This window comes from Phyllopteryx taeniolatus, chromosome 20 (genome assembly GCF_024500385.1).
Source record: "Phyllopteryx taeniolatus isolate TA_2022b chromosome 20, UOR_Ptae_1.2, whole genome shotgun sequence".
NCBI classification, from domain to species: domain Eukaryota; kingdom Metazoa; phylum Chordata; class Actinopteri; order Syngnathiformes; family Syngnathidae; genus Phyllopteryx; species Phyllopteryx taeniolatus.
This window is the reverse complement of record NC_084521.1, coordinates 4902501-4929831: the sequence shown is the minus strand read 5'-3', so window position 1 is coordinate 4929831 and position 27331 is coordinate 4902501. Positions and strand designations below refer to the sequence as shown.

The window sequence follows — 27331 nt, the reverse complement described above, 5'->3', positions numbered from 1 at the left end:
CCGACTTGCTTGCGGCTTCTCATTTGTTAACAAAAGGGATAGTGTTTAATGTATGTATTAAGTGAACGTTTTCCATGACAGTGATTAAGCGCTGCTGCTTTTACTTTGGTAGTTTTTTGCTCCCCCCCCCCCCCCCCCCCCCCCCCCCCAAGGACTGAGTATCGATCAACCTTTTGTGGACAAATGACTTATTTGGATATTCTGTGTCCGGTGTGCCCCCACCCACCTGTATGTGTGTATCCAAACCATGCCAATCACCGTCAGTTATTTTTTTCCCCACAACTTGTGCCATTTATGTGCTTGAGGCCATGAGAACTTTTCTGCACTTTCTCTTCCATCCTAGTTTACAATTGGACATGATTGTGGACTTTTTTTTTTTTCCCCCCGACGGTGTGTCGCAGAGACGTCAAGGCCGAATGCTTGGGAAGTGCGCGATGTTTGTCTTGTGTGGCCAGATGAGGAACGTCAAGGATGTAATCACAGCAGAATGAAGCCATCGGATTAGCGGCTGTGTTTGTCGTTCCGCCACTCGTGTTGTTTCCTCGTCCACGCTTATATTTTCAATCCGTTCCTTCTTAGTTTTTTTTTTTTTTTTTTATGTGACGCTGTAATGTATTTATTTTTGTGTGTCTCTCCAGTGAGTTTGTATCCTGGCTGATGGAAATTGGCGAGACGGGCAACCCGGAGGAGGGCGTCCACCTCGGTCAGGCCCTGCTGGAAAATGGCCTCATCCACCACGGTGGGTCACCGCAGCTTCTGCCCCTCGCTAGCCTGGTTCGCCTCGTCAGCCTTGCCTACATCTTTACTCAGTGGTCCTTCTTGCCAAGTGTCTCAAACAGATGGTCACCAGTCGCATAAGAATCAAATAAGTCCTTTTTTTCACAAAAGGTTGCTAAATGATATGTTAGACGGACCATCTAGCTTGCACATGCTAACCCTAAACAAATTTGCAGCGCAGTATCGAACAGCGGTCTGAGCCTTATCGTAGTCCTGTATTCACAAAAGGGTGCTCAAGGGCCTCCAGAACAAAAACAAGAACTTGAAACCTACCAGAATAAAGTCGATAACCTAAGCAAGCTAACAAATTGGCACATGCTAATGCCACTGACACCTGCTGGTCTTTTTTTGTTCCTCTAGTTCTAGTCAGTACTCTAGCAGCAGTGTTTTTGGCCCCGTTGAAAGCCTCCCTCGAGAGGGATTATTATGAGTATTCATCGCCTTTAGCTGCAATGTTTTAGTGGCACAGTTCCTGTGGGTTTAGTTCACGAAGATTAAGCTGCTCTGTAATGCGTTTCTTCACGGTCCAAAAAGACTTCAATCGCTCGGCGGCCCTTTCGTGCTTCCATGGAGGCAAATAAGATGGAAGCGTGTGGGGGAAAAAAAAACCAACACCATATCCTTGTCTAACAACTGTATTTTATTTATTTTTTTTAGTCACCGACAAGCACCAGTTCAAACCCGAGCCCGTCTTGTACCGCTTCCGTTACGACGACGGCACCTACCACCCGAGGAGCGACACGCACGACGTCATATCCAAGGTAACCTGCCAGACGAGCCAAAAATACAGTTTGACGAGAATCAAGTAGTTCTTTCTCTTTCTTAGGGTGTTCGCCTCTTCTGTCGGCTTCACAGCCTCTTCACTCCTGTCGTCAGGTGGGTCGGTATTCAATTCTACATCTTGATCTCGTCACCTAGCTCTAGTCAGTGCTCAAGCAGTAGCCTTTCAAAAGCTGATTTTCCCATGTGTAAGTGTGTTTGTCTCATGGAGGCTTTTTTCTTCAATTGGAATACTGGTGCCTGTTTTGGAGTCTGTGAATGCCGCAGTTTAATTGGAGCAAGCAGCCCCCCCTACAAGCACCCGTGCTTAATTAGGCGGGGAATTTCTTGGCGGAGTGGCACTGCGCCGACATTTGATGAAAACTGTGCACCAATTATTCACAGGTTTAGGATCTTGAAGGGAAATGTTTAAAAATCTGTCTTTAGCCACACCTGCACCACATTTTTATTCAGCATTTGTTGGGGCATTCATGCTGACTAACAAACAAACGGCAATGAAAAATGACCTCCTTTTAGCCTGCTGGTCCTTTGTTATTCCCCTAGTTCTAGTCAGTACTCGAGCATGAGCATTTTTGGGCCACCTGAAGAGTCTTTGCAGACTTTGTGGAAAATTCTCTTATTAGGGAGTTGCAGTAATCCACCCTAAAGAAGTCCACTGCAGTGGAGCTAATATGGGAGTAATGTGATCACTTCTCCTAGTTCTAGTCGGTACTCAAGCAGCAGCATTTTGGACCAGCTGGAGAGTCTTTCCTGGGAGGCCTGTAAATAAAGAGTTACAGTAATCCAGCCTGGGTTGGGGTCACAAAAACAAACATGTTTTATCTGCATCTTTAGCCAGCTCTCCATGAGGGAAAAAAATATAAACGTTTCCCTTCGCCCTTGCCCTCCTCATCCTCAAAGCTTCACAGAAATTGGTGAAGTAGATTTTCGGACACTACTGCTGACTAAATAACAAACGGCTGTGAGAACGTGCTTTCTCTCTGCCAGTTCAAAGCCACGTTCTGTTAGACTGCCGCTCCTTTGGTCTTCTCCTAGTTCTAGTCGGTACTCAAGCAGCAGTATTTTGGTCTTTTAATGACTTGCAGAAGCAGCTTCATAATAGTAACAGTAATCTATGATGGCTAAGTGATTTCTTCTCTTAGTTCTAGTTGGTAGCCGAGCAGCAGCATTTTGGAGCAGCTTTCCTGAGATGCATGTTAGTAGAGAGTAACAGTAAGCCAGGCTAGAGGGTCACAAAAGCAAACATGTCTTTTGACAGATCGCCATAAGAAAATGAACAGATTTATTGTTGGCCTTTGTCCCACTCCTCTCCAAAACTTCATGGAAATTGCTGAGGTAGTTTTAATGGAGACCCCGCTGACTAACAAACAAACGGCTGTGAAAATGGACTTTCTCTTTGCACGATAAATTCCAAACGACCTCCTTTTCCCCCTCCATCGGCAGCCTCGGCCTGCTGTATCCTCGTGTTGGACATATGGGTGCCCACCAGACCGCAGTTTGCCCCCCATTTGTCACTGGTGACAGCCTCTCCTATTCAGCGGGGGAGGGCACGGTGCCTCATCCTGGACTCACTTGTCCCAGACACATACAGTTACATAAGACAATGTTGCATTGTAGAGGAAGCAACAAATTCCTCATGAATGTTGGCCGGTATGGTGCAAAGTCACAGCAGTGCTGGTGGATTTTCCCCGGGGGGCTGTAACTTGGCCCTTTTGCACCCCTCCCACCCCCCTTCATGGGAAAGTCACGGCTCTGTTTGTGTCTTTGGCAAAGTGAGTGTGCAACACTGAGAAACAGCAACACCACACGGAGATGAGGAGGGGAAGGGGGCGGTGGACCCCAGGGACCAAACACTGCCGGGGCCCTCGCTCGCTCGCACTGGAATGTTGTTTTCCTGTCGCCAATTGTCCAGAACGTGGACTCATTTACCACCAGTTTATTACGTTACCGCTGCGTTTGTCATTTATTATTATTATTATTACTATACAGCATTAGTTCACATTGGTACTGATGTTGTGTAGCAATAAAGCAAGTTAATGAAGGCAGGAAATAATGATTAAAGGAAAACGCTGTATAAATGTACAACAATAAAAAGAATAAAATGTTGTCAAATAGTTTCAGTATATGTAAAATAGATACAGAATATAATAATACTATATTTAAAAGATGTATTTAAATTCATTTTGGATACTTCAAAATATAACACCAAGGGAAAATAATATAGGTAATATGAAAACCTATAAAATAATAAACAATTATATTAAAATAAATACTGCATCTGTGAATTGATATATTGTTTTTTTTTTAAATGTGATTTCATGTTAATTTTAGATGGCAGAATTCTTTAAATGTGCAAATATTAAATAATATAAATCTCGACTATTTTCTAACAAATGGGTACCATGTATAAAAGATATACACGAAATGATTATTAAAAATATATGTACATGTTACAAATATTTACAGTACGTTCCTTCTTCCATCCATGCCCAGGGACAAGGATTACCATTTGAGGACGTACAAATCGGTGGTGATGGCCAACAAGCTTATAGACTGGCTAATAGCGCAGGTACGTCCCCTTTGCTCGACACCGGTGGATAAAGACCCTCGTATCACCCAGGTAGAAAAAACAATTGGTTTTGTGTTTCTTGCAGGGCGACTGCAGAACAAGAGAGGAGGCGCTGATTTTGGGAGTAGAGCTGTGTGACAATGGATTCATGCATCACGGTAAATAAAGCCCTCCTCATAGTTACTGTGGAACTTGTAAGCGGTCTGTGATTGCGCCATATGGTTCTTGGACTAGATTAGTCAAATTTGTGTGTGACAATAACACTAGTTTAATGTAAAAAAATCTATATATATTAGACCACCCTTGTTTCTTCGGTGTTTTGTTAATTTCTAATGCCTGACAAAAATCATTTTCCATGGTTTTAGTGATTGTACTCCCATACAATTAAGCGTAAGCATGTCAAACAGGACACAGTATTACGAAATCAGATATATTTTGTCGTGTTCATTGTATTCTTCAGGTAATATACCTGTTGTGGGATGGGAGTTCAAATGAACAAGAAATTGAAGAAACAAAGTGGTCAAATAAATTTTTTTATGTCACGCTATATGGCCACACGGTATCTCGATGTTAGCTTTTAGCATATAGCACTACCGTAGCTATGGACTTTAGCAACATGTTATCCCTTAGCATATAGCCCTAATGTACCCCGTGGAGATGAATAGCATGCTGATATTAGCCATTAGCACATCTACCTATTGTAGCATCCCAATGCTAGCCAATAGCACTGCATTATGTGTTAGTATTAGCAAAATGTGAACTCTCAGGATAAAGCATTACAGTTTCCCTGAACATTAGCGTCCCAATGTTAGCCTTTAGCATGTGCTTTCTTCAGTGCTGGAGAAGAGCGAATTCAAGGACGAGCCGTTGCTCTTCCGCTTCTTTGCCGACGAGGAGATGGAGGGCTCCAACACCAAACACAAACCGCTAAAGCATGACCTGAAAATAGTGGAGAACGTAATCTCCAAGTGTCTCCTGGTAAGTGCTTCCCTGATTTCCTGCCGCATGGCTTTGTTCACTCGAGACCATGCACCGCTGAGCGACTGAGCTTTTTGCTGCCTCAGATAAGACCCAGCGAGGGAGGTTATGGATTCACCCTGGAGGAGAGGAACAGGCTACCCATCATCAAGTCGGTGGAGAAGGGCTCCCCTGCTGAGGTGAGAGCACAAATAATGCTATGCGGATAAAGCCATAGTCATATGACTGAATGAGGATGTAAATTGTAAGCAACCTTTTTCAATCTTTGTTTAATCTAAGGTAAACAATGTACCATCATTGTCCGGATGAAGCTATGCGGCGTCTTTGTAGTCTTTGGAATCCCTCAAAAATCAACATCTTCTCCATCATACACAATGTTTATTGTTAGCTCATTAACCAAAATGCTAACTCTATGCTACCAAACCACTGTTTGCATTGATAAAACTCAACATATTGGCTATGTGTGCTTCTAAGATGGCCGGCCTGGAGGCGGGAAAGAAGCTGTTCGCCATCAACGGAGACCTGGTGTTCCTCAGACCTTTCTCGGAGGTGGAGGTTCTCCTCAGGCAGTGTTTCGACAGCAAAGGGCCGCTCCGGGTCCTGGTCAGCACCAAACCCAGAGAGTATGTCACGTTTTTGTAACATAGTTTAGTGTGTCACTACAGCACAAAAGTAGCTAGTATTCATTGTGTTGTGGAAAAAAAGAACGCTTGGTCTGATAGAGAATACCTGAAGCAAATACAGTGGTGCCTTGAGATACGAGTGAGCCCAATTAGGAATTTTAGTTTAGTGTAGTGAACAATTGTTTAAAAAAAGAGGCTGAAAGTTGCCACTCCCGGTTGAGGTTTACTGTCAAACTAAACATAAAACGAAGAGAATTGCACATTGTTGATTTAAAACAACCAAACAACTACCTTAAAGAAAGGCCCTGCTTGGCTTACTGCTAACATACAATGGAAAACGCCATTGACATGCTAATGATTAGCTTCGATAGTTGCAGTTTTCGATCCTTTTAAGTAGCTAATATTTGAACTCAAATGGTGGACCAACACATGTAGGCAGACAATATCACAATACCAACAGGCATATATTCTTCATCCTCTGTGGAAAAAAAAAGATTAATATCATTGTAGCTTAGTGAGTCACTGAGAATAGTGACAATGTAAATGGAGACAAATGGAGAAGACCCAATCCCTTTTTCGTTCGTCTGTAAAACTGTATTATACTGCCCCGCAGTGGCCAAGGCGGGCTCACCAGAAGGAGCAGCAGAATGAGTTGAGTTGAACAATTACATCATGATGTACAAACTGTTTCATTTGTTTACATTCTATTTAATTGTTATTACACTGTTCGCTATTGTTCTTGAGCAGACAGACTGCACTCACTCCTTGTGTATTATAATTAAACCAACTATTGAAGGTACAAAAATGCCGTAAAATGTATTCTATAATATCGAATATGAAATTTCCCATTCCAATTGTTTCTAATTCCAGGACTGTGAAGATTCCCGACTCGGTGGATGGTTTGGGCTTCCAAATCCGCGGCTTCGGCCCCTCCGTGGTGCACGCCGTTGGAAGAGGTAAACGGACGCCGTTTCGTGTTATTGCGGCACAGTTGGGAAGCAGCTGTTGCGTCGTGTTTTATTGTGCGTCATGCAATGTTGTGCTCCTCTAACCTAACGCAGCGTGTTAGGAAGGCTGCCGCAATGCTATCAAGGTTAGTACACATGATGGTGTCCGATATAACACGACAACAAGCCATGCTCTTGTTTTTGTCAACTTGTGACACACTACGCTACATGACACCACTCGTTGCAACGTGGCACGACTTGACGTGACATGACACCACACAACACAAAATGACTCTGCACATCATGACACTACAAGACACAACACCGTATGACCTTACTCGACGCCACAAAACACAACACAAAAAGAAATGACACAACGCTAAAGACTAAATACTGTACATATAGAGACGAGACGACAGTAATGACACTAAGCAGCACTGCACTGTTACGATCTACACTACGCTACACGACACAACAGTAATGACATAACGCCGCATGACACGGCACGATCCAACACCAGATGACGTCGTATGATGACACTGCACTACATTACATGAAATTACCCTACAAAATACAACACTGTATGACATTACAGGACACCACAAAAACACTAAACCCGGTCAACATTTTACTAAGTGCACAACACAACGAGGCACGACACAACACTCCACTCCACATGGCATTAAACTACGTCACAATACGGCATGGCACGACATGCCAAAACGTGACTCGACGCTAGATGACACAGCGCAACAGGATACTGTACTACATCACACAACACTACACGACATGACATGGTACTACAGGATATGACACTGTATCACATTACACGATACCACGAAACACTACACTACACAACGCTACGTGGCACTACAACATGACACAAACATCACAACACTAACAACAGCCTCCACGACACGAGATGGCGGTCCACTACAAAAACACGACACTACACACCGCAGCGCTACACCACGGAGCACTTCACGACACGACACTGCAGGTAAGTACTCTGCACTAAACTTAACTACACTCACAACACACACACTACCAAACCTAAATTAACTACAGGAAGCAACACTAGACAACAGTACATTACACGCCAGCGCGCAACACAACACTACGACATGATACGACACTAGATGACGTGACAAAACTCTCCACTGCACATTAGTCAGCCTTGAACTTTCTGTGCTTGTGTTGTGAATCACATCCCTCCAGATAAACACTTCCCTCCGCTCTCATATTAGTGCTGCGTGCAGGATGTGGCACACTTGTTTGTTTCTTTCTGCACCTGTTGACCGTCGCCTCCTATTCGTCTTCGTCAGGCACGGTGGCGGCCATGGCCGGACTGCACCCGGGCCAGTGCATCATCAAGGTGAACGGCATCAACGTGAGCAAGGAGAGCCACGCCAGCGTCATCGCTCACGTGACGGCGTGCCGGAAGTACAGGCGACCCTCGCAGGTAACCGTGGGAAAACCCCCCCCCAAAAAAACGGCTTGAAATGTGACACTACAATGATACTGTATATGGCCTTTTCCACACAGTGTGCCACAATATATTGTTTAGTCAAATGATGGGAATGTATTCAAAAGGACGCTCGTGTTCATCTACTGTATGATTTTGAGCCTAGCTTGTTTTTCTTTGGATTATTGACGCACTACATGTGAAGGGTATTAAGTCAAGACATATGGGAACCGCCCTGCTTGAGTGTGTTTGGCTTGTAGTCGCGCACCAGGAAACCGCAGCGCAGCGGGCACAGAGCGCAGCATGTCAAAGTTGGCCAGAAAGCCACTGTGGGGTTTTGGGTGTGGGCAGACGACACAGACGCACCACCAGAGTGGAGCGATGAGACTGGTCACTGCAGTCCAAAACCAAATGCCAAAAGTGTTTGTTTATACACGTGTACGAAGATTTCTTTGCTTTTGTATGCTGGTACAGCACGCGTGGAGGCGCACTGTGCAATGTGACCAGAAATATTGGGACACCTAAATAAATCCATTAAAAAAAAAAAAAAAAAAAAGTAAACAAAAATTGTGAAACTAACAAATAGATGGCAAGATAAAATAATAAATACGATTGGGGAAACCAAATAAATGGAGTAAAAAAAAAAAAAAAGATAAATAATAATAACAAAACTATAATATGGTACCATTAAAAAAAAATGGTAAAACTAAATAGCAGAGTAAAATAAATGAAACAGACATAATAAAATATTCCTAACAATGAGGGATAAAATAAAAATACAAAAAAAGTGCCAAATATATAATACACGAAGAGATGACCATAACTAAATAGGATGAAATATAATAAAATAAGCATAAATTGATTGATAGCTAGACAGTTTATTGATTACAAAGGACATTTCCAAGGAATGCAGTTAACACAAAGAAAAATAAATAAAATGTAATTATAAAATATAAAAAAATAATGGAATAAAAATAAACAAAATAGTTTGCAGGGTAAATTACAATAAAATGAAGAGACAGCATAATATAACATTAAATATATAATACTGTAAAAAGGATAAACATAGGGAGTGAAAAGTCACAAAAATGCTAAATTAATACAAATAATAGATGGATGGCGATCTAGGACAAAATTAATTGAAAACAACAATGAATACAGATATTTCCAAAAAGAAGTGTAAAACTGCCCAAAATGTCTTTTGTAAGATGAATAATTAATATTTAGGGCTAACAAGAAGTCTAATCCACAATGGACAATTAACTGATCCCTGTGTGTCCCAAGACATTCGTCCGTCTGGTGTCCGTTTGAACCACAGAACGGCAATACGACTGAAAGCAAACACACAAGTAGTGTTTAGAAGTGAATGACTATTTCTCTCCCTGCCCAATGCAGCAAGATACAATCAAGTGGGTGTACAACAACAGTGAAAGCGCCCACGAGGACAACCAGAGGAGCAATCACAAGGCCACCCCGGAGGAGAACGTCGACGGCTTTGAGTGCAAAGTTGAAGGTGATCACACCAGCACGGTTTTATCCCGTGGGCCGCCTATTGAGTACCACTGATGTAGACTATGTTGGCTGTGCCTCAGAGGTGATGGACAAGTTTAACACCATCGCCATCATCGACGGCAAGAAGGACCACGTGAGCCTCACGGTGGACAACGTGCACCTGGAGTACGGCGTGGTGTACGACTACGACAGCACGGCCGGCATCAAGTGTCACGTCCTGGAGAAGATGATGGAGCCCAAAGGCTTCTTCAGCCTCACTTCCAAGGTATTCTGCTTAGTTAGCATGGCACACTGCCTCTACACTGGGCACAACTTAGCTACACAGCTACACACCCCTTTCAATAGCTGACGAGAGGTGGCGCTTGAAAAAAGTCAAAATAAAGCCTTTTGAATACTTTTAGAGTAGCCGTTCTTAAACGTTTGAAGCCAGCCAGCCAGCCTTTCCCTTCAATATCTCTCTGTGCAGATCCTGGAGGCTCTGGCGCGTAATGACGACACTCTGGTGCAGACGTGCGCGAGGTTGACAGCCGGCTGTGACGTCATGCCGGAGGAGCTGCAGGTGCGCTTCAACGCCATGTGCGCGGAGAAGGTTGAGCACATCAACCGGCGCATCACCAACTACAGGAAGGTGAATTCGGTTGTGTACGTGACTGATGTGAAATCAATTCTATTGAGCAGTACGGAGAAGTTCCATTTCCGGTTCCAAGGTTAATATCACGCCTCACTAATATTTTTGTCCATTTAAAGTTATGTAGCCCTTTGTTTCAGCCTGTATATCTGTAGGCATAAAAAAGGACTCGTAAAGAGTCAAAACTGGTCTTGTATTAATTACCAGTCATTTTAAAAATAGCACAGCCACAACCAGGCCTCTTTTATGTAAGATGTCTCCAACTTGGGCACATTCCTTAAGAGAAAGGAAAGGGGGGCTTAGGCAGGGGGAAAGGAATGTCATTAAAGGGAGTAGGGAAGGAAATGACACAAGTGGGAAGGACACAAGGGAAGGCCTGGAATAGTCCCCTCCACATGGTCCCCGTGTTGTCCATCTGGATCACATCACTGATCCGTATCACACAACCACAGTGCTGTACTATGTTCAACATATATGATGTAGTCTTACCATCATTGCAGGGAGGAGAGAGTGGGGGGGAAATACAGTAATATAGTATACAGTAGTCGCAGAATTACAAGAATCAAATTGTAATTATAAGAAAAAAGTATTGTAAGGTTTGTTCTCCCTGAAAATAAAGTTGGAACTTAACTAGAATACATTTTAATATTGCATATTTGATGCATATTTTATTTTAGAAGAAAAAAGTTTTATAAGTTTATTTTATGAAAAAAAAAAAGAAATGGGGATTATTATGACGACAAAGTTGTAAGAATTACCGGTAATAATGAAAAAGTCGATATTTACACCCCCCCAAAAAAGAGAAAAAAAGGTACTATAATTTTACTAACATTACAATTATATTATTCCTTATAATTTTCATTGGAGTGTTACAACAACAAAAACAAAAAAAGGTAATTTTGAGAGGAGAAAAAAAAATTGCTTATTATTTTCTGAGAACAGTTTGAATATTTCCTTATAAAAAAGTTTTAATTTTATGAGAATAGTCATAGTATTGTGAGAAAAAGTGTTGTTTTTATTCAAGTCTTTGCATCAATACATTTGTGCTATAGTGAGGGGGAAAATATTATTTCAAAAAAACTATCATTTTCCAAAAATAAAGAATGATTTTCCAAGTCGTATTGTGACGGGGGGGGAAAAAAAATCACTGTGCACGAAAAGTCGACATATCACAAAAACAAAATCAGAATTTTAGAATTGTATTACATATTTTACTAACTGTTTTCTTCTTATGTTATGGGATTGTTCGTGTAAAATTACTTGATTCTAAAATAAATAAATAAATTTACAACTTTATTTACATAGTGTAGTCTTATGTAACATATAAATGTGCAAACGTATTCCCGTAACATTACAAAAAAAAGGTAATTTTATGATTATGTATTTCTATTCCAATGTATGTGAACCATCCACGTGTCTTCACTTTGTGTGGGTGAAGCATCACTGCCATAAACAAAAAGCAGTTCCATTGTTTTTAATACCAATTTCTGTGAAGTGACTCAATGTAGTGTGTGTGTGCGTGTGAGAGAGAGAGAGAGAGAGAGAGAATGATTATACAGTCAGTTCTGCCATTGATCATGTGACTCATACAAGTAGTAGGCTATTTTTCAATTAGAAATGATTATTAATTTCTTCCGCCTTGACTTAATGTGCTGCACATGCATGATTTATTTTCAGTTTGCCCGGGTGCTGAAGAACAGGGCCTGGCCCACGTTCAAGCAGGCCAAGGGCAAGGTGTCACCCTTGCACAGCAGCGACTTTTGCCCCACCAACTGTCACGTCAACACCATGGAAGTGTCCTACCCGAAGACCACCACCTCCTTGGGCAGCTCCTTCGGGGTGCAGCTGGACAACCGAAAGAACACGCCGGAGAAAGGCGGACGGTGCGCCGCCGAGCAGGGTGAGGCTTTCCGGACTCTACCATTTGCATTCTGGGGCAGGGGGATGGGGGGCGTGGACAGTTGCATCAAGACTGAAGACAAAATAAGTTCAACTAATGTGAAAAATGTTAGGAACGCTGCATTTTTATTCATTTGTCTAATGATATATTAGCTAGCTGGCTACTTCCTGGTTCACAGATGATGACGTAAGACAATGGGACCATACCATTTTTGACCATAGGGTGGTTGTATAGAGTCTTAAAAAAAAAAAAAAAAATCAGCAGGTAAATGTGAAAGAAGTGTCATTTTTATTACATTAGTTGGGGGAGGGTGGGCGCGTGGTTCCACTGCAACTAAAAACAACTCCATATTTTTACTTACTGGTTCCCAGAGGATGATGTAAGGAGATGAGACTTACCATTTTTGATTTGGGTGTGGGGTTTGTGTTCCTCCAGGTAAGCTGAGCCCCATGGTCCACATCCAGCACACCATCACCTCCATGGCGGCCCCCTCCGGACACAGCCTGGGCCGCACGGAGGGCCACGGCTTACGCTTCCTGCTGCGGGAGGAAGACCTGCTCACCCTGGACGCGTACCACAAGCTCCTGGACAAGCTGGAAACCGTCGTCAAGGAGATGCAGACGCACGGCGGACATATTCACGAGTGAGTTCACATTTTCTATAGCGACTGAAGCATAACTTTGACATCAGGAGTCGTGTGTGTATATAAGAAAATCAGCATTTTAATAGCTGTCCGCTGTCGTGACTGATGCACTTTAACATCAACTCTCTCATATATCGAAGATAAACAGCACAAAGGGGTTAAAACCACCCCTACCTTGCCCACCCCTTTGATCCAACTGTGGTCACCATGCACCCAAGTGGTCACCTCATGTCTTTATTAGCCGTTAGCCAATCGCAGAGCTGACAGGGTGTCTCCATGGTGATGGAATGCCACTGTGTTGTGGAGGGCCTTTGTGCGAGTGGACGCTAATGAGGTGTCTCTGCAGGAGGAGAAGAGGAAGGGAGGTGCATAAACTAGAATTTAGGTCGCAATGAGGGAGAAACTGTTGTTTATTTCACGTACTTCTGCTTATGTATGTGTAGTTTTTATGCTACAGACAATGCTGCTGACTATTATTGCCGCTGTTCACATTCACTTCTGTCTAATTAGTAGCAGTTTATTTAACTACAGTTGCCAATCCACATCTATATAGACTGGTACGTGCATAGATAATTGCTTGCATACAATGCTGCCGACTCTTCTTGCTGCTGTTCACATTGACTTTTTCCTATTCTGTTCTACACCTCCGCTCAGCCTGTTATCATCCATCACGTACCCGTCGGCGTCCGAGGCCAAGAGCCCGGAGGTTTTCGTATCTGCCGAGAGCGATGGCGACAAGGGCGAGCGCAACGGGAAGAAAGTGTGTTTTAACGTGGCAGGGGACGAGCAAGAAGACTCAGGCCATGACACCATCAGCAACAGGGACTCGTACAGGTAAGAAACACTTCTACGTCACTTTGTACTTCATATAATTGTGAGCCGCTGTAAAATGATGCATTGTTTGAACATTAACACTGTGCTTACCTATAGAAAAATAAAAATATCTTCTTAATGAGTCAATTAAAATGTGTAACATAAGTTAAATGCAAATTGTACCTAAATACATTATTGAAACATGTTGTTACGATTGCACTATGGATGGGTTGATTGTTAAACTGAATTGCTCTTCTGGGACTTAATAAAGTTCTGAATCTGAAAACGAGCATTTCTTAAAGATTCAATATGAATATATTCTACTTAAAAAGTTAAATCCAGTTGAAATGTACTGTACTGGGTCGAAGAAAAAAAAAAAGTCACTGTAACATCCATTTAATGTAGTCATTGTTTCGCATGCAGCTAGAGGGAGCCCGCATACCACACTTTGAAAAAGTAGACATGTAGACAGAAAATATAACAGTACCCGCAGTCATATATTCTTTATCCTCTGCGGAGAACGTGTAGTATTAGTGCCACACTGATGAGCTGGGAAAGGAGTTAGACGTTTCAATGAAGCGTTATTATGAATCCCACCTCTCGGGAGGACACGCCCTGCTGCAATACGATTGGCTGCTGCATCCAGGCAAGACTCCTTAGAACTTAAGTGTGATTCATAATAACGCTATTATAGAGTGCTCTTTTTCCTCATTAAAATACATACTCCATTTCTCCCCCCCATCGCAGTGATTGTAACAGTAACAGGAACTCCATCGCCTCCTTCACCAGCATCTGCAGCAGCCATTGCAGCTCATACGTCCACAGTGACGAGATGGACTCAGGTACAGGCTGCTTAACCATAGTGACCTATAATTAATGAATGGTACAAATATTAAACGTCGCTTATGTCATGACAGGGGACGAGATGGCGTCCAGCGTGTGGCTATCCCACGAAAAGGAAAAGAAGCTTCACAGCTTCCTGGAGCACCTTTTCAGCCAGGTGAGAAGACGCCCGGCAGAGAGGTGTTGAATCATGCAAGAGCGCTGTAAAGTGAATTTCAAGATTTCTTTATCAATACATCATACATGCTTAAAACGTTGCAAAGACTGCATTACTGAATTGCAAATATATGGCGTTATATGGCCACTTTAGAATTCATTGTTGTTGGCTGTGAGTGTGCGCCCGTAGAGAGAGGTGCAAGAGCAAGCGTTTGTTTGTCGTGAACCCTTGCATCTCCTCAGGTGGACTCCATCAGCAGCATGCTGCGGGGTGCAGTGGTGGCCCGGGCCTTCGAGCAGACCAAGTGCTTCATGCCGGGGAGAGGCTTCCAAGGTCAGAAAAACACCCAAATGCTAAAGTGATGCTAAGCTAACGAGGCTAGCTACAGGTGGGTGTTTTTGTTTTGTCAGAATTTCAGCAAGAGTTGGAGCCCAAGATGAACTACGCCAAGAGGTTGCGTCTCCACGTCAAGCAGGATCCGTGGAACCTCCCCGGGAGTGTCCAGGCACTCACGCAAACCATCGCAAAATTTGTCGAAGGTGGGTGTGCGCATGACGCACCGCGCACCCCCACGAAAGTGCTCATATTATTATTTTGCGGAGCAAAATCAGCCTCCGGGGCTGAAAAAACTGGCTAAATATGTTGTTGTTATCCTAAAATGCATCCTGACAGAAGGTGCACCACCATCCCACCCAACTAAATGCTCAATAAAAAAAAAATCTAAATGTGTTATTATTAGACTATACTGCACCCATTTCAGCTTTCCCACAGGGTTAGCACACCCCTTCTCTTCGAGGGGCAACAGCTCGAAAGACTTGGCGTACCCCTTCCCACCCAAGTATATGCTCATATTTAATTGGAGTTGATAGAACGCTGTTTTATGTGTTTATTTTTCTGCAGAGGTGAAAACGAGGCTGCTCTTGGTCCTGCTCCAGTATACAGGTTTGTGTGCTCGCCGTCTCCGCTCTAATACACTTGAGTTGACAAAACGGCAAAAAGCAAAAGGAAATGTACTCGCCAAAGACAGAAGGTACAACTTGGCGTCTAAAAGGCACATTCAATTCGGCTTTATGGCGCATTAAAAAAGTCCACGAGAATTAAAAAGTCCCCATAAAGCTATTGGAGGCATTAAAAACAGGATCAGTATTTGCGCTAACGGCGCTATAAAACGGCAGACCCTCCCTAACAGGATGTTTATTTACATTTACAACCCCGACGCACCACAAATGGCTACGCTAGAATGGCCCTGGAGAAATGTTTGCGGTTCTTCTTCTTCTTGATGAAACTTCAGGACCGCGTAGTCTGATTTTCTCAACATTCATTTCCCCCCAATCTGACGTGTTGCGGCTTCCCTCCAGACTCTGAGATCCAGTTGCGTCGAGATATGGTCTTCTGTCAGTCGCTGGTGGCGGCCGTGTGCGCCTTTTCTGAGCACCTGCTGGCTGTTCTCAATCAGGTGAGTTGCACATCAGTGGAACGATCCAAGATAAAGAAATGAGGGAAAGGAGAGAAAGGACAAATGTTTTTAATAAAGGAGGAAAAGAAAAAAATATATATAAATTGCAAAAATAAAAAAGTGAAAAACAAAAAACGAGAAAAGGAGAAGATAAAAAAGAGAGGCAAAAGGAGATAAGGAAAATGAGAATAATGGGGAAAAGGAGGGAAATTAAAAAATGACAAAATAGAAACAAAAGAAAAAAAGGTTAAAAAGCCTGAAAAAATGAGAAAAGCGGGAGAAAAAAAAAGAAACATTGGAAAATGCTGAGACAAATTGAGAAAAGATCATGAAAAAGCCTAAAAAGTAATAGAAACAAAAAAGGAAACACTGAAAAGAGAAATTAAAAAACTGGAGAAAAAAAGTCCCCAAAACTAAAATTGAGGGGGAAAACAGAGAGAGAGGGTGGGGGGTGAAACCCTTAAACATTTTGAAAGAAAAGAAAAACGAGAAAAAAATGTGACAAATATTGATTTGTATCTTTTTGTATATATGTACGTGTAGTTCCACTGTGCGGGCAAGGAGGCGGAGCCAGAGCAGGACCCCCAGGACTTGCAGGAGGCTCAGGAAGCCAGCAGGCGATGGCTGGAGCAGATCGCAAGTGCGGGGCTGCTCTTCCACTTCCAATCGCTTCTCTCGCCCAACCTGGTGAGAAACCAATTCATTTTCACTGACCGCCGCTCTCGACCACTCATCGTTTGTGACAACTAACTCAGCGCAAGCGGCCATTTTGAACAAACACCCCATTGGTTTTCAGACGGACGAGCAGGCCATGCTGGAGGACACTCAGGTGGCGCTGGTGGACCTGGAGAAAGTCACCTTCTACTTCCAGCACTTTGAAGGGGAACCCCGAGTGGCCAGTATGTACACGCTCATGTACTTTATTCTTATTTAGATGAATTTGATGGGACTGCTGCGGAGAAAGCAGTACTGCTGAGATTTAATATATGTCTCGGTTTTTTTTCGTGGGAGTATTTTTGTTCGAGGTTGAACGTTCTCAGCTAAAAACGCAGACAGTTGCCAAGTCGTTCTGTCTCCCGTTAACAGCCAATAAGCACAGCCGCCGGTCACATGACCACAGCCCCTCCACCCTGCAAAGACCCGATGCTCAATGTTATTCCGTCTAATTACGCTATTCAATGTAGTAGCATTTTCAAAATAAAAGCTCCAAATTAAGACATTCTTACATAGTTAACTCAAGTTTTCACATTTCTTAACCAGTTTAAACCATTCCAATGTAATGTAAATCCAAATGGCTGAATTTTCTAAGTAAAAGCACCAAATAAAGATGTTTTTACATTATGTTGGAATGGTTTTAATCGGTGAAGAAATGTGGAAATTTGAGGTAATCCTTCCAACAAATCGTAACAGCTTCAAATTGTTCGGATCATTCAAATCTCCCAATTTAGTGGATTTTCAAAATACCAGCCTGAAATTAACAAATGTTGATGTATTTACCTTATCTGGTCTCATTGATTTAAAAAGAAAAAAGTATTTGGTCTTTATCAGTCTAAAATAGTCTATCAATTTGAATCTTTATTAAAAGTATTTAGTCTTTCAATGGTCTACTTGAAAATGGACCACTTTTTGTTGAGAGCAAAATTCAAAATAGCTCTCCAAGGCGAGCCCAACTCACAATTAATCCTTCACAAATGACTTGCAAGAGTCAGCAGGCCCATTAAGATTTCCGCGGGAGATTTCTAATTTATTGTTTATCAGTTTATTTTTGAAAGGGGACAATGCAATTTCATAAAACACATGAAGTACACATGGTTAAAAAAGCCAGAATTAGCCAGAAGGCTAGTTTTCATCTGTAGTCCCCTGGCCATGATGTAAAAAAGCAGTAAAATACATCTACAAGACAATATAATACAGGATACATAATCAAACTATACTATTAAGAGAGAATAAAACCATAATTTTTTTGATCATAACAAAAAGACAACATAACATACTTGTCTTTTAGTGTTGGCATGATGTCATCTTGTCTGCAGACATGCCCGTGTGGTACCACGTGGAGGGCACAAGGCAGCACCTGAAGGTTTTCCTCCAGCTGGAGAGTTTTTACTTCTCTCAGCTGCCGGCCCGGCTGAGAGGCGGTGGCGGCGTCAAAATCTACACCGTGCTCTTCACGCAAGGTACGCTGGGAATGTTTTTTTTTTTTTTTTTTTTTTTAAGGACTCCTTAATATGCCACCCTTCCATCCTTGTCTAGCGCTGGAGAGCATGGAGGGCTACTACTACAGAGATAACGTGTCTGTGGAGGAGTACCAGGCCCACATCAACGCCGCCTCGCTGGACAAAGTTAAGCAGTACTACAAAAGGCTAAGGTACACCATGTGTATTACAGTGGTGCATTGAATTGCGTGTCTCAAATTGGCCACCAGGGGGCAATGCAATACACGCATTCGTACACAAACGAAGACTGAAGACTGTCACAACTGCACAAAAAGCTGCAGTAATAAGTTTTTCAAAATATGAACTGTCGTTCAGGCGATTTTTGTGCTTTGACTTTGGCAAATAGTGAACAATTTTTCAAGAAATAGGCTGCAAGATTTTTACTTGCATTCTTTTTAATTGTCATTACTGTATACTTTTATAAAGTGCAATATTAAAGAGTGCTTTCGTAGTTTAAAAAATGTATTGCATTTTTTTTTTAAGGGAGGCTGGAACGAATTAATGAAAAGAGGGTTTGATATGCGAGCGTTTTGAGTTACAAGTGTGGCCACGGAACGGATTAAACAGATCTCATGGCACCACTGTTGTCGTTTTTTGTAGAGGATAAAGGCTATATACCCGTGCGTATTCTTATCTCTCTTTGCTTTCCATCTTTGTCTCTCTCACTGCCTGACAATTAAAGTCAGTCCAGCAGCACAGTTTACCGCAGAGCACATATGACAGCTCACGTGCCAAAGTGAAAACAAAGAGGTTGTTGGCATGTAATACCAATAATGTATGACTTCTGGTCACATGTACAGTATGGTGCATATCAATGTTTCATATACAGCGTGACTAATGTTAAGACACTCCAAGCGTACCCCTCGTCTCTTATGTTCAAGTTTGAAAAGCTTAATCTGAAGATAGAAATATATCGCGGTGTCAGGGTCTCCTTAAACAGAAACAATCAAGCGCGCTCCGTGAAATCCATCTGATGCGCGGCTTGCGTTTCAACATCGCCGACATCTGCTGCCGATTGCGTGATAATTAATAGCAGCGCTGTAACTTCATCCTCCCAGTCAAACATTTGCCGGATTTATAGTCGCAGCATCCAGCGCGACACAAAACCTGGATTTATTGGGATTACTTTCCAGACACGGCTTTTCATTTCATTCAAAATAATCAATTTATGTGCATGAAAGGGTGCTGGTTGATGTTTGTTCTGCAAACGCGCCACACTAGTTGAAAAAGATCAAAATCAAAGTTCTTTGTTCACAAATAATTGCTTGATGGCGGGTTGAGAATCCTATCCATCGAACGGGAATGGGAACCAAAACAGGAAGTAGAAACATACCAAAATAAAACTGGCACGAAACAACACTTTGCTGTAATGTATTGCGGCTAGCTAGTCAGCGGCTAATGTAGCAGTCTTCAACTTGATTCACTGCAAACGGATGGACTCCAAAATTGTTCATAAAAATGTTACTTATTTGTGGGTTGAGAATCCTTTGGGCGGCACGGTGGACAACTGTTTAGCACATCTGCCTCACAGTTCTAACAACTCGGTTCAACTCCGGCCTTCCCTGTGTGGATTTTGAATGTTCTGGCCGTGCCTGCGTGGGTTTTCTCCGGGTATTCCGGTTTCCTCCCGCATCCCAAAAACATGCACTGTAGGTTAACTGAAGACTCTAAATTGTCCGTCAGTGCGAGTGGTTGTTTGTCTATGTGTCCTGCGATTGGCTGGCGACCAGTTCAGGGTGTACCTGGGATTGGCTTCAGCACGCCTGCGACCCGAGTGAGGATAAGCGGTATGCAAAATAAATGGATGGATGGAGTATCCTATGAAGCCAACAGGAATGGGAACCAAAACAGGAAGTAGAAACCTACCAAAATAGATTTTGGTACTATACTCCTTAACATTTTGATTTTTTTGTGGGTGCTGGCTAGAAATCTTTTATTTAGCCCAGAAGAGAGTCTTTAGACGTATCAACAGCAGCTTTCAGCAGGCCAGCTTTACCCCCCCGCTTGCGTCAGTCGTTCTCGATCGATACGCGTGTCAAGCGAATGAAGACGAGCGCGTGTGCTACATATCGCACCAGGCGACCGCTCAGCATGGCCGTCACGTTCGTCGGAGCCCGCTTGCGTCATCGACGCTCGTCCCCCGGCCCGCCGTGTCGCCATACGCGACTTGCCTAGTAGCATTCCGGCTGGCCGGCTGAAATTGGACCGGGGTCATTTTGGCCCACTGCAACGTTCTGCATTTGACCCCGATGGTGTGACGCTGCAAGATGTCATCGGTGGCGGTGAACGGCTCTGATTGGTCACAAGAATGGAAACAGGAAGAAGGTTTACCGTACGGACGAATGGGGAGTCAAAATGTTGTTGGTTGATGAGTGTAATAATTACAGTACATGGATGAGCTAGTGATGTGCTGCTTCAACTTTTCTACTAGTACTACTGGACTGCTACTTCTACTACTATTACCGGGTACAATTATTTGACTTGTGCTACTACTAGTGCGATGTCGCGGTCGTCATCTTGAGTTAAGCGCGCCGATCGAAGAATTGTTCTTGCCGTTCTTGGTTTGAGCGCCGAGGCCGTCTTGAAGCAATTACACGGGCCGTTATCCCGTCCCTGGCCCGCTTCCCCCAGCGGCCGCTTGGGAAACAGATTTATGGGGTGTGAGCCAACACCTGCACTCTGGTCTTAAGGTGCTGCCTAGTTTATTTTTATATATATATAAAATACTGTCCAACTGTGCATTCTTCCCCTGTGTTGCATGGTGTCACATCTCCTTTAAACCCGTGTGAATGTGTACCATACATCATTACCGCCTCCGGCTTGAAGCAAAAGCCAATGTGATTCTATTTCACCCGCTTTAATATACCATAGTGTTGCTATTTTTAGCACACTAGTGGATTACGGAGATTTGATGCCGTCCCACACTGTTTGCGTCCCAAAGTTGCTGCCGGCTCAACGCTGCCCCCGGTGGAGGGGCGTGACATGACGCTAATAAGCAGGTCGTGTACGTTTTTTCAAAAAAGAAAGCTGATGACGTGCAAGGTTTTAAAAGAAGTACTTTTGTTTGATGTGTGTGTTGCTCTGCTTCATTAAGTCCATATGGTGATTGTTGTTTCTTCCCACTCAGGGCCTTTTACATGGATCAGTCCAACATGCCGCCCAGCTCTGCACCCAAAGCTGCCCTCATAGATAAGGTAAGAATTACAAACCCCTGCCAAATATTAAAAAAGAAAAAAAAAAAGGATGAGGCAAGATGCAATGTTTTTATCTATTGTCAATAGAATAGAAAACAAATTGCCATCGCCCATCCAAACCAGGAAGTAGCCTGATAACTAATAGATGATAGATTTTTGTTGTTGTTGTTGTTTTGTTTTTTGTTTTTGTTTTTTTTGCCTTGGTGCAGGTCTAAATGTTTTGTTTTTGTTATACAAAAGGAAGAAATAGACAAAATTCTCACTATCCAATTACACTTTTGAAAAATATTTTTTTTAGAAAACAACAACAAAAAATGGCAAGAAAAGGAGTAGTAGTAGTTAATAAGTTGATACAATATTTTTCCAACGATCCCGATAATACGGCTATGATCCGTATATTGTAAGATAATGTGCGATACCGTCAATGTAAAAAAAGATTGAATATCAATAGTTAATCCTGTTGTATTGATAGTTTAAGGGATACTGATCCAATATCAATATTTTGTCCAAGCCTTACTAGGGCGATACAGTGGTGCCTTGACATACAGGTTTAACTTGTTCCATGACCATGCTCGTAACTGAAAACACTGAAATGAATGAAAATGCCTACAAAAAAAAATAAATAAATACAAAAAAAATATATATATATAGTAATATGTATTTTAACGAGGAAAACAAACAATATAATATTGTACTTGATAAAGAGTAGAGTAAGAACATATATTTAAAGAATGTAAAGAACTAAACACATTATGATTTAATGCTTGAATTCAATTTATTGTGCTGCTCCTTCTGTTGTGCCTGTCTTGGCCAGTGGGAGGAATATAATACAGACATGTTGTGTTGTTCCCAGCTGATGCGTCCCCTGAACGCGGTGGACGAGCTCTATCGCCTGCTGGAGAGCTTCATCCGCTGCCGCCGCACGGCCGCCTGCCAGTACACCGCCTGCGGGGCGTCCGGGGTGGGCCTGCTGACGGTGGCCTCGGAGCTATGCTCGCGGCTGGGGGCCGCCCACGTGGTCATGTGCAACAGCGGCGTTCACCGGTAAGCGCGCACGTTGCGCATCCCTTGACTCCCCCGCTCACCTTTTCGCATTTACGCGGCGGCGGTTGCCTCGAACTGCCTTTTTTATCCCGATGTCTACAGTTCTTTAATTAGAAGCAAAGATTTTCCACCAAATTGGGCCCGTTGGTTCTCACGAGCATGTCCCGTAGTCTCTACTTTGCTGCAGTAGTCTGAATTCTCACTGACCTCAATCTTCTCTGGGATAAAGGAGGATAAATGGCCAGAAATGACAAAAATAAACATGCTAGTTAGGCTCCATAGTCTCCACTTTGCAGCAGCCTCCCGTTTTCTTGCTACCCTTTGTCTCCTGTTAATGCTAAAAAAAAAAAAAAAACTGCAACAATCGGCCAGTTTTTGGCTGATTGCTGACGTTTTTTTGTTGTAATTTTGTTTCCACCTTTTAAAAAGAATAAAAAGAAGCAAAAAAAATTTCCGATTTGAAAAGGGTTAATATCGGCCGAATAATCGGCCTGCCGTCAGGACCAGCTTAATACCGTAGAAGTTATTAACTAACCCTGGTTAGTACATCAGCTAGAAAAGCCTTTCAGACCGCTTACGTCGGGGCAATATTGTATGCCGACTGTCCGCGAATTCCTCTTTACAGTGGAAGTCTAGTCAGGTCAAGGGTCGTCTCTGTGGGGTCGCGGCACTTTCAAACTGCTCGTGCCCACACACAAACAAACCCACGTTGGGTTAATAACATCGCAGAAAGTTTCCATTAGAGATCAGCACGGCGTGACTTGATCAAGCCATCGGTCACATGAAAACCCTCCAGCGAGCGGGCGGGCGGGCTCGTGTGAGCGCGACAGAAAGATATGGAAACTGTCACCGGGGCGGAGGAGGAGGAGGAGGAGGAAGATGAAAGGCCGGGCGCGCTGGTGATAAACGATCGGGATATTTCCGTCCCCTCGCCCAATTGATGAACGGCGGCTCAGCTCGCGGCGAATTAGCGGTCGATGAGAAAGGAGGCGATTGACTGGTCTCCTACTTGAAAGTTCCAACTCTGCTCTGGGAAACAGTGAAATTTAAAAACCATGCCACATTGAATACATTTAATCATGTAGAGAATGAGGGGTCTCCTGTACTTACTTTTGGCAGAATTTGATCTGAGAGGAGATTGAGGGCAGCAGCTATACTCCATAGTCCCCACTTTTCCACAGCAGCCCGTGTTTGTGTTGCCCTCAGTCTCCTCAGACAAAAGAAGTGATGAGGATGAAAATCGAGAAGTAAAAAAAAAACGGCCGATTTTGCATATTCAAAAAGGGCTAATATCGGCCGATTTATTCGGCCGGCCGATTAATTGGTCAGGCCCTACTCCATAGTCTCCACTTTGTTGCAGCAGCCGGTCTTCTCCGCTGTCCTGAGTCTCCTTTCGAATAACATGCTAGACTTGGCAAAAATAAACACACATTAGCTATACTCCATAGTCTCCACTTTGTTGCAGCAGCCTGTTTTCAAAGCTGCCCTTAGTCTCCTTTTGAATGAAAGACTAGAAATGGCTAAAATAAACACACATTAGCTCTACTCCATAATCTTTGCTGCAGCTGCCTGTTTTCGCGTTTCCCTCAGTCTCCTCTCGGATAAAAGAGGATAAACATCTTGAAATGACTAAAATAAACATGTTAGCTATATTTGTCAGTCTCCACCTGTCTTTTTCCCCCCCTCACTAACTCTATTAGCATCCTTTGTTGTTTTTATTCTTTTGTTTCTTGTGCTCGATGGCTTTGGACTCTGCAGGGGTGTAAAGTGGATTGGAACAGCGTGAAACAGGCGGCCATAAATCACCTCGTAGCGGCTCCTATAAAGCGAGACAGAGAGAGAGAGAGAGAAGATGCCTCGCGCTATTCCTTCATCCAGCTCCAGCTCCGGAGATATTTAAAGATTCAAGTTTTTTTTTGTAATTTTAACCACCCGTCGTTATCAATGTGGAAAAGGGTGCTGAAATATTCCGGGGTAGCCTGCTGCAAAATTTGCGCACATCATGTAAGTTGTGCCTCTAAAACGAGACTTTGTCTAAAGGAGCTTTTTCCAAACTACTACTTCTTTCAAAGTTCTCCTCCTGCACTACACACCCTCATAAGTCCGCCATTACACACAGTAGGTGTTGAACGAATAATGTTTGGACGTAGGAAAGAGAGCACTCCATAATATTCTACCTTATTTGAGAAAACATACTTTAATGACATAATTAAATAGAATTAAACCATTTTTGTCTCACTGCATCAATTGAATAGCCATTGTGCTGCTTTTTCTGTGTCCGCCTTGGCCACAAAAAAAGACCGACAGACGGATATACTGTTCATTGAGACGTCTCAACTCCTCTACGCTCATCAGTATAGCACTAATATTGGTTGTTCTTCACAGAGGATAAAGAATATATAAACGAGTACTGTTATATTCTGTCTACGTGTTGCTCCACTGTTTGTGTTCAAGCCGTCACTTAAAGGGTTGTAGCACCGCAACATATGGTAAATGCTATTAAGTGGGAGCATTAAGCTATGTAGATGTTTTACAGGTGCAATTCTTTTTGTTTTATGTTTAGTTTGACAGTAAACTTCAAACGGGAGTGGCAATAAACGACTTGAAGCTTCTTTTTTGAAGAATTCTGCCCTAATTGCCAAAGTGCTGCTTATTGTGAGTGATGTTCGCTGCCACCATAGCAGCGTTGAATGACGGCTCGAAAAATGTGCAGGCCGAGTCGATGCGGAGTAGTAAAGTCGACGAAACGGTTCAAACCCCGCGCATGCGCCGCCCCGCACAATTTTCAAAAACTTTTGTCTGGAGTGTTCCAATTCCTTTGCACCCCAAGGGAGAGCGAGTCAATGGAAGCGCGGCAGGCAGCTTGGGAACTTTGGACAGTTCAATTTGCAGTGAAAAGATTCGCGATCGATAAACCAGCACAGCTTGTTCAAGCCGGAAAGGTCACCCAGTTACTCGCTCTCTGAGGGTTGTCGTTTCACGCACTTGTCTTCCATACGTGTTTGTGTGTTTATCTGTGTCAGCATGCACACACACACACACACACACACGTCGCCGCTAATGACTCACCAACTGGTGTCAACAAGCCTTTCCCCCCACATCAAACACCTTGGGCAACGAAAGCAAATCCCTGTCACCCCAAGAGCCACAACAGATGCACTGACAACTGGGAAAGGCGACAACAAGCTTTCAACATCCTCATCTGCTATTTTAAAATCTTTTTCCTATTTTTTCCTCCCCACATCTTGACGGTGTTTTACTTGAATTCACTCCGTGCATTTTCAGCCTTTTTCCCTGTTTAAAAAAAAAAAAAAAAAAAAAAAAGCCCTTCATATTTTCCTATAAGTTCATGTTGACATTTAAATATCAGCTCCGGCCTCTTTTAACCATGTGATTGACGTACACCCTGACTGTGTGTGTTTTTTGCCACAGGTGCACCCTAAGCTTGACGCTGGAGCAGGCCATCCTGTTAGCCCGCAACCACGGCCTGCCCCCTCGCTGCATCATGCAGGCCACGGACGTCATGAGGAAACAGGTGACTCCGTTACACGGCACCGTTATTGACTGCGCATTTTGTCGGTGGCCAAAATGCGACAGATATGACCAAGGCCTCCGCTCGCTTGCAGCCCGACGTTGTCAAAACGTAACAAATGTGCTTTGCTGACATGAGCGTTGAAAATGAAAAGGTCATGGCGGACCTGAGGGAGACGGGACGCCGCGTGTCATGTTTTAAAGGTGGCGCTAAAGGCCACTGTTCGATACGCTTTGACAAACACATTCGTATCCGTACGACGTATTGATTTTGCTCATTAATAAGTGAGTAATGAGAATAAAGTGGATAAAACATTCAGTTTGACAAGAAAATGGATGGAAATGCAAAGCAACAATTGTTTGTAGTGTGTCTGCAAGGCCACTAGTTTGCACTGTAGCTACGATGTCGTCTGGCACCTAAGTCAGTAGGTAGATGGTAGGTACAGGATGTAGATTTTTAAGTTGGTATGATAAAGATGTAAAAATGTAGGTTTGGAGGGAGTAAGGGAGTAAGTATGTAATTAGATAGCTAGGGTGGCTGGGTTGTAGACTGGTTATGTTGATACTTGATAAGTCAGCAAGTAGGTAGGAAAATTGGTAGCAAGGTTTGTAGGTAGCTCGAGTTAAATGGGTAGGTTGGTAATAGGTGGGTAGGCTGGTAGGTAGATTGGAGAAACATCATGAGATCAGTAGTTAAACTGGTAAATCGGTTGGTTGGTAAATAGTTATGCAAGTATGTAGGTTAGTAGTTAGGTGCGTTGGTAGGTAAATGGTTAAGTAAATAATCAGTCCCTGACCTGCAATGATGTCATCAACAGTTGTAGTCTTCAGGTCTTTCCAGTGAAATGGTTGTCCTCAGCCTTTCGGTCCTGTAATACCGCTTACGGCCTGAAGAGGTTGCTAACGAGTCCTCGGAGCGTTGGCATTCGCAACGAGATCACGGCAAAAACAAACAGCACTGAAAAACCTTGCAATGGTATTCTGACGACATTTTAAAGAGGAGGTCGCATTTCTTGCGTTATCGCCGCTGTTACACAATCTCCCGCCGTCGTCCTTTTAGGGGCATTATCTTTGGTCGCGACTGTGATGGGAATGGAATAATTGCTGATGCTATCGTGCTTTTAGTAGAATGTTGCCATGACCGCTTGTGCGCCGCCTCTCTCACTTGTAATTTAATTTTGTGTGTGTTTTTGTTAGCGCAGCTTTCTAAATAAAGTTGCAGTGTGTGCACATAAGCAGCTGACGACAGGAGCGT

At 43.1% G+C, this 27331-nt stretch overlaps 1 protein-coding gene across 2 annotated transcripts in view; it reads left to right on the top strand.

Moving 5' to 3' along the window:
* prex2 (phosphatidylinositol-3,4,5-trisphosphate-dependent Rac exchange factor 2) overlaps window positions 1–27331 on the top strand; it is a 50547-nt gene that overhangs the window by 21979 nt on the left and 1237 nt on the right. For both annotated transcript variants that reach the window (XM_061758547.1, XM_061758548.1), the window contains 29 exons: window positions 639–739; window positions 1435–1538; window positions 1604–1653; window positions 4051–4126; window positions 4212–4284; window positions 4962–5104; window positions 5191–5283; window positions 5579–5727; window positions 6598–6683; window positions 8000–8136; window positions 9535–9652; window positions 9732–9916; window positions 10118–10279; window positions 11957–12179; window positions 12615–12822; window positions 13477–13656; window positions 14383–14477; window positions 14553–14635; window positions 14878–14968; window positions 15046–15174; window positions 15536–15577; window positions 15994–16091; window positions 16635–16778; window positions 16888–16990; window positions 18125–18268; window positions 18345–18459; window positions 21435–21501; window positions 22355–22545; window positions 25978–26080. In XM_061758547.1, coding sequence (XP_061614531.1) covers window positions 639–739; window positions 1435–1538; window positions 1604–1653; window positions 4051–4126; window positions 4212–4284; window positions 4962–5104; window positions 5191–5283; window positions 5579–5727; window positions 6598–6683; window positions 8000–8136; window positions 9535–9652; window positions 9732–9916; window positions 10118–10279; window positions 11957–12179; window positions 12615–12822; window positions 13477–13656; window positions 14383–14477; window positions 14553–14635; window positions 14878–14968; window positions 15046–15174; window positions 15536–15577; window positions 15994–16091; window positions 16635–16778; window positions 16888–16990; window positions 18125–18268; window positions 18345–18459; window positions 21435–21501; window positions 22355–22545; window positions 25978–26080 — 3493 coding nt within the window. The remainder of the gene's footprint in view (window positions 1–638; window positions 740–1434; window positions 1539–1603; window positions 1654–4050; window positions 4127–4211; window positions 4285–4961; window positions 5105–5190; window positions 5284–5578; window positions 5728–6597; window positions 6684–7999; window positions 8137–9534; window positions 9653–9731; window positions 9917–10117; window positions 10280–11956; window positions 12180–12614; window positions 12823–13476; window positions 13657–14382; window positions 14478–14552; window positions 14636–14877; window positions 14969–15045; window positions 15175–15535; window positions 15578–15993; window positions 16092–16634; window positions 16779–16887; window positions 16991–18124; window positions 18269–18344; window positions 18460–21434; window positions 21502–22354; window positions 22546–25977; window positions 26081–27331) is intronic.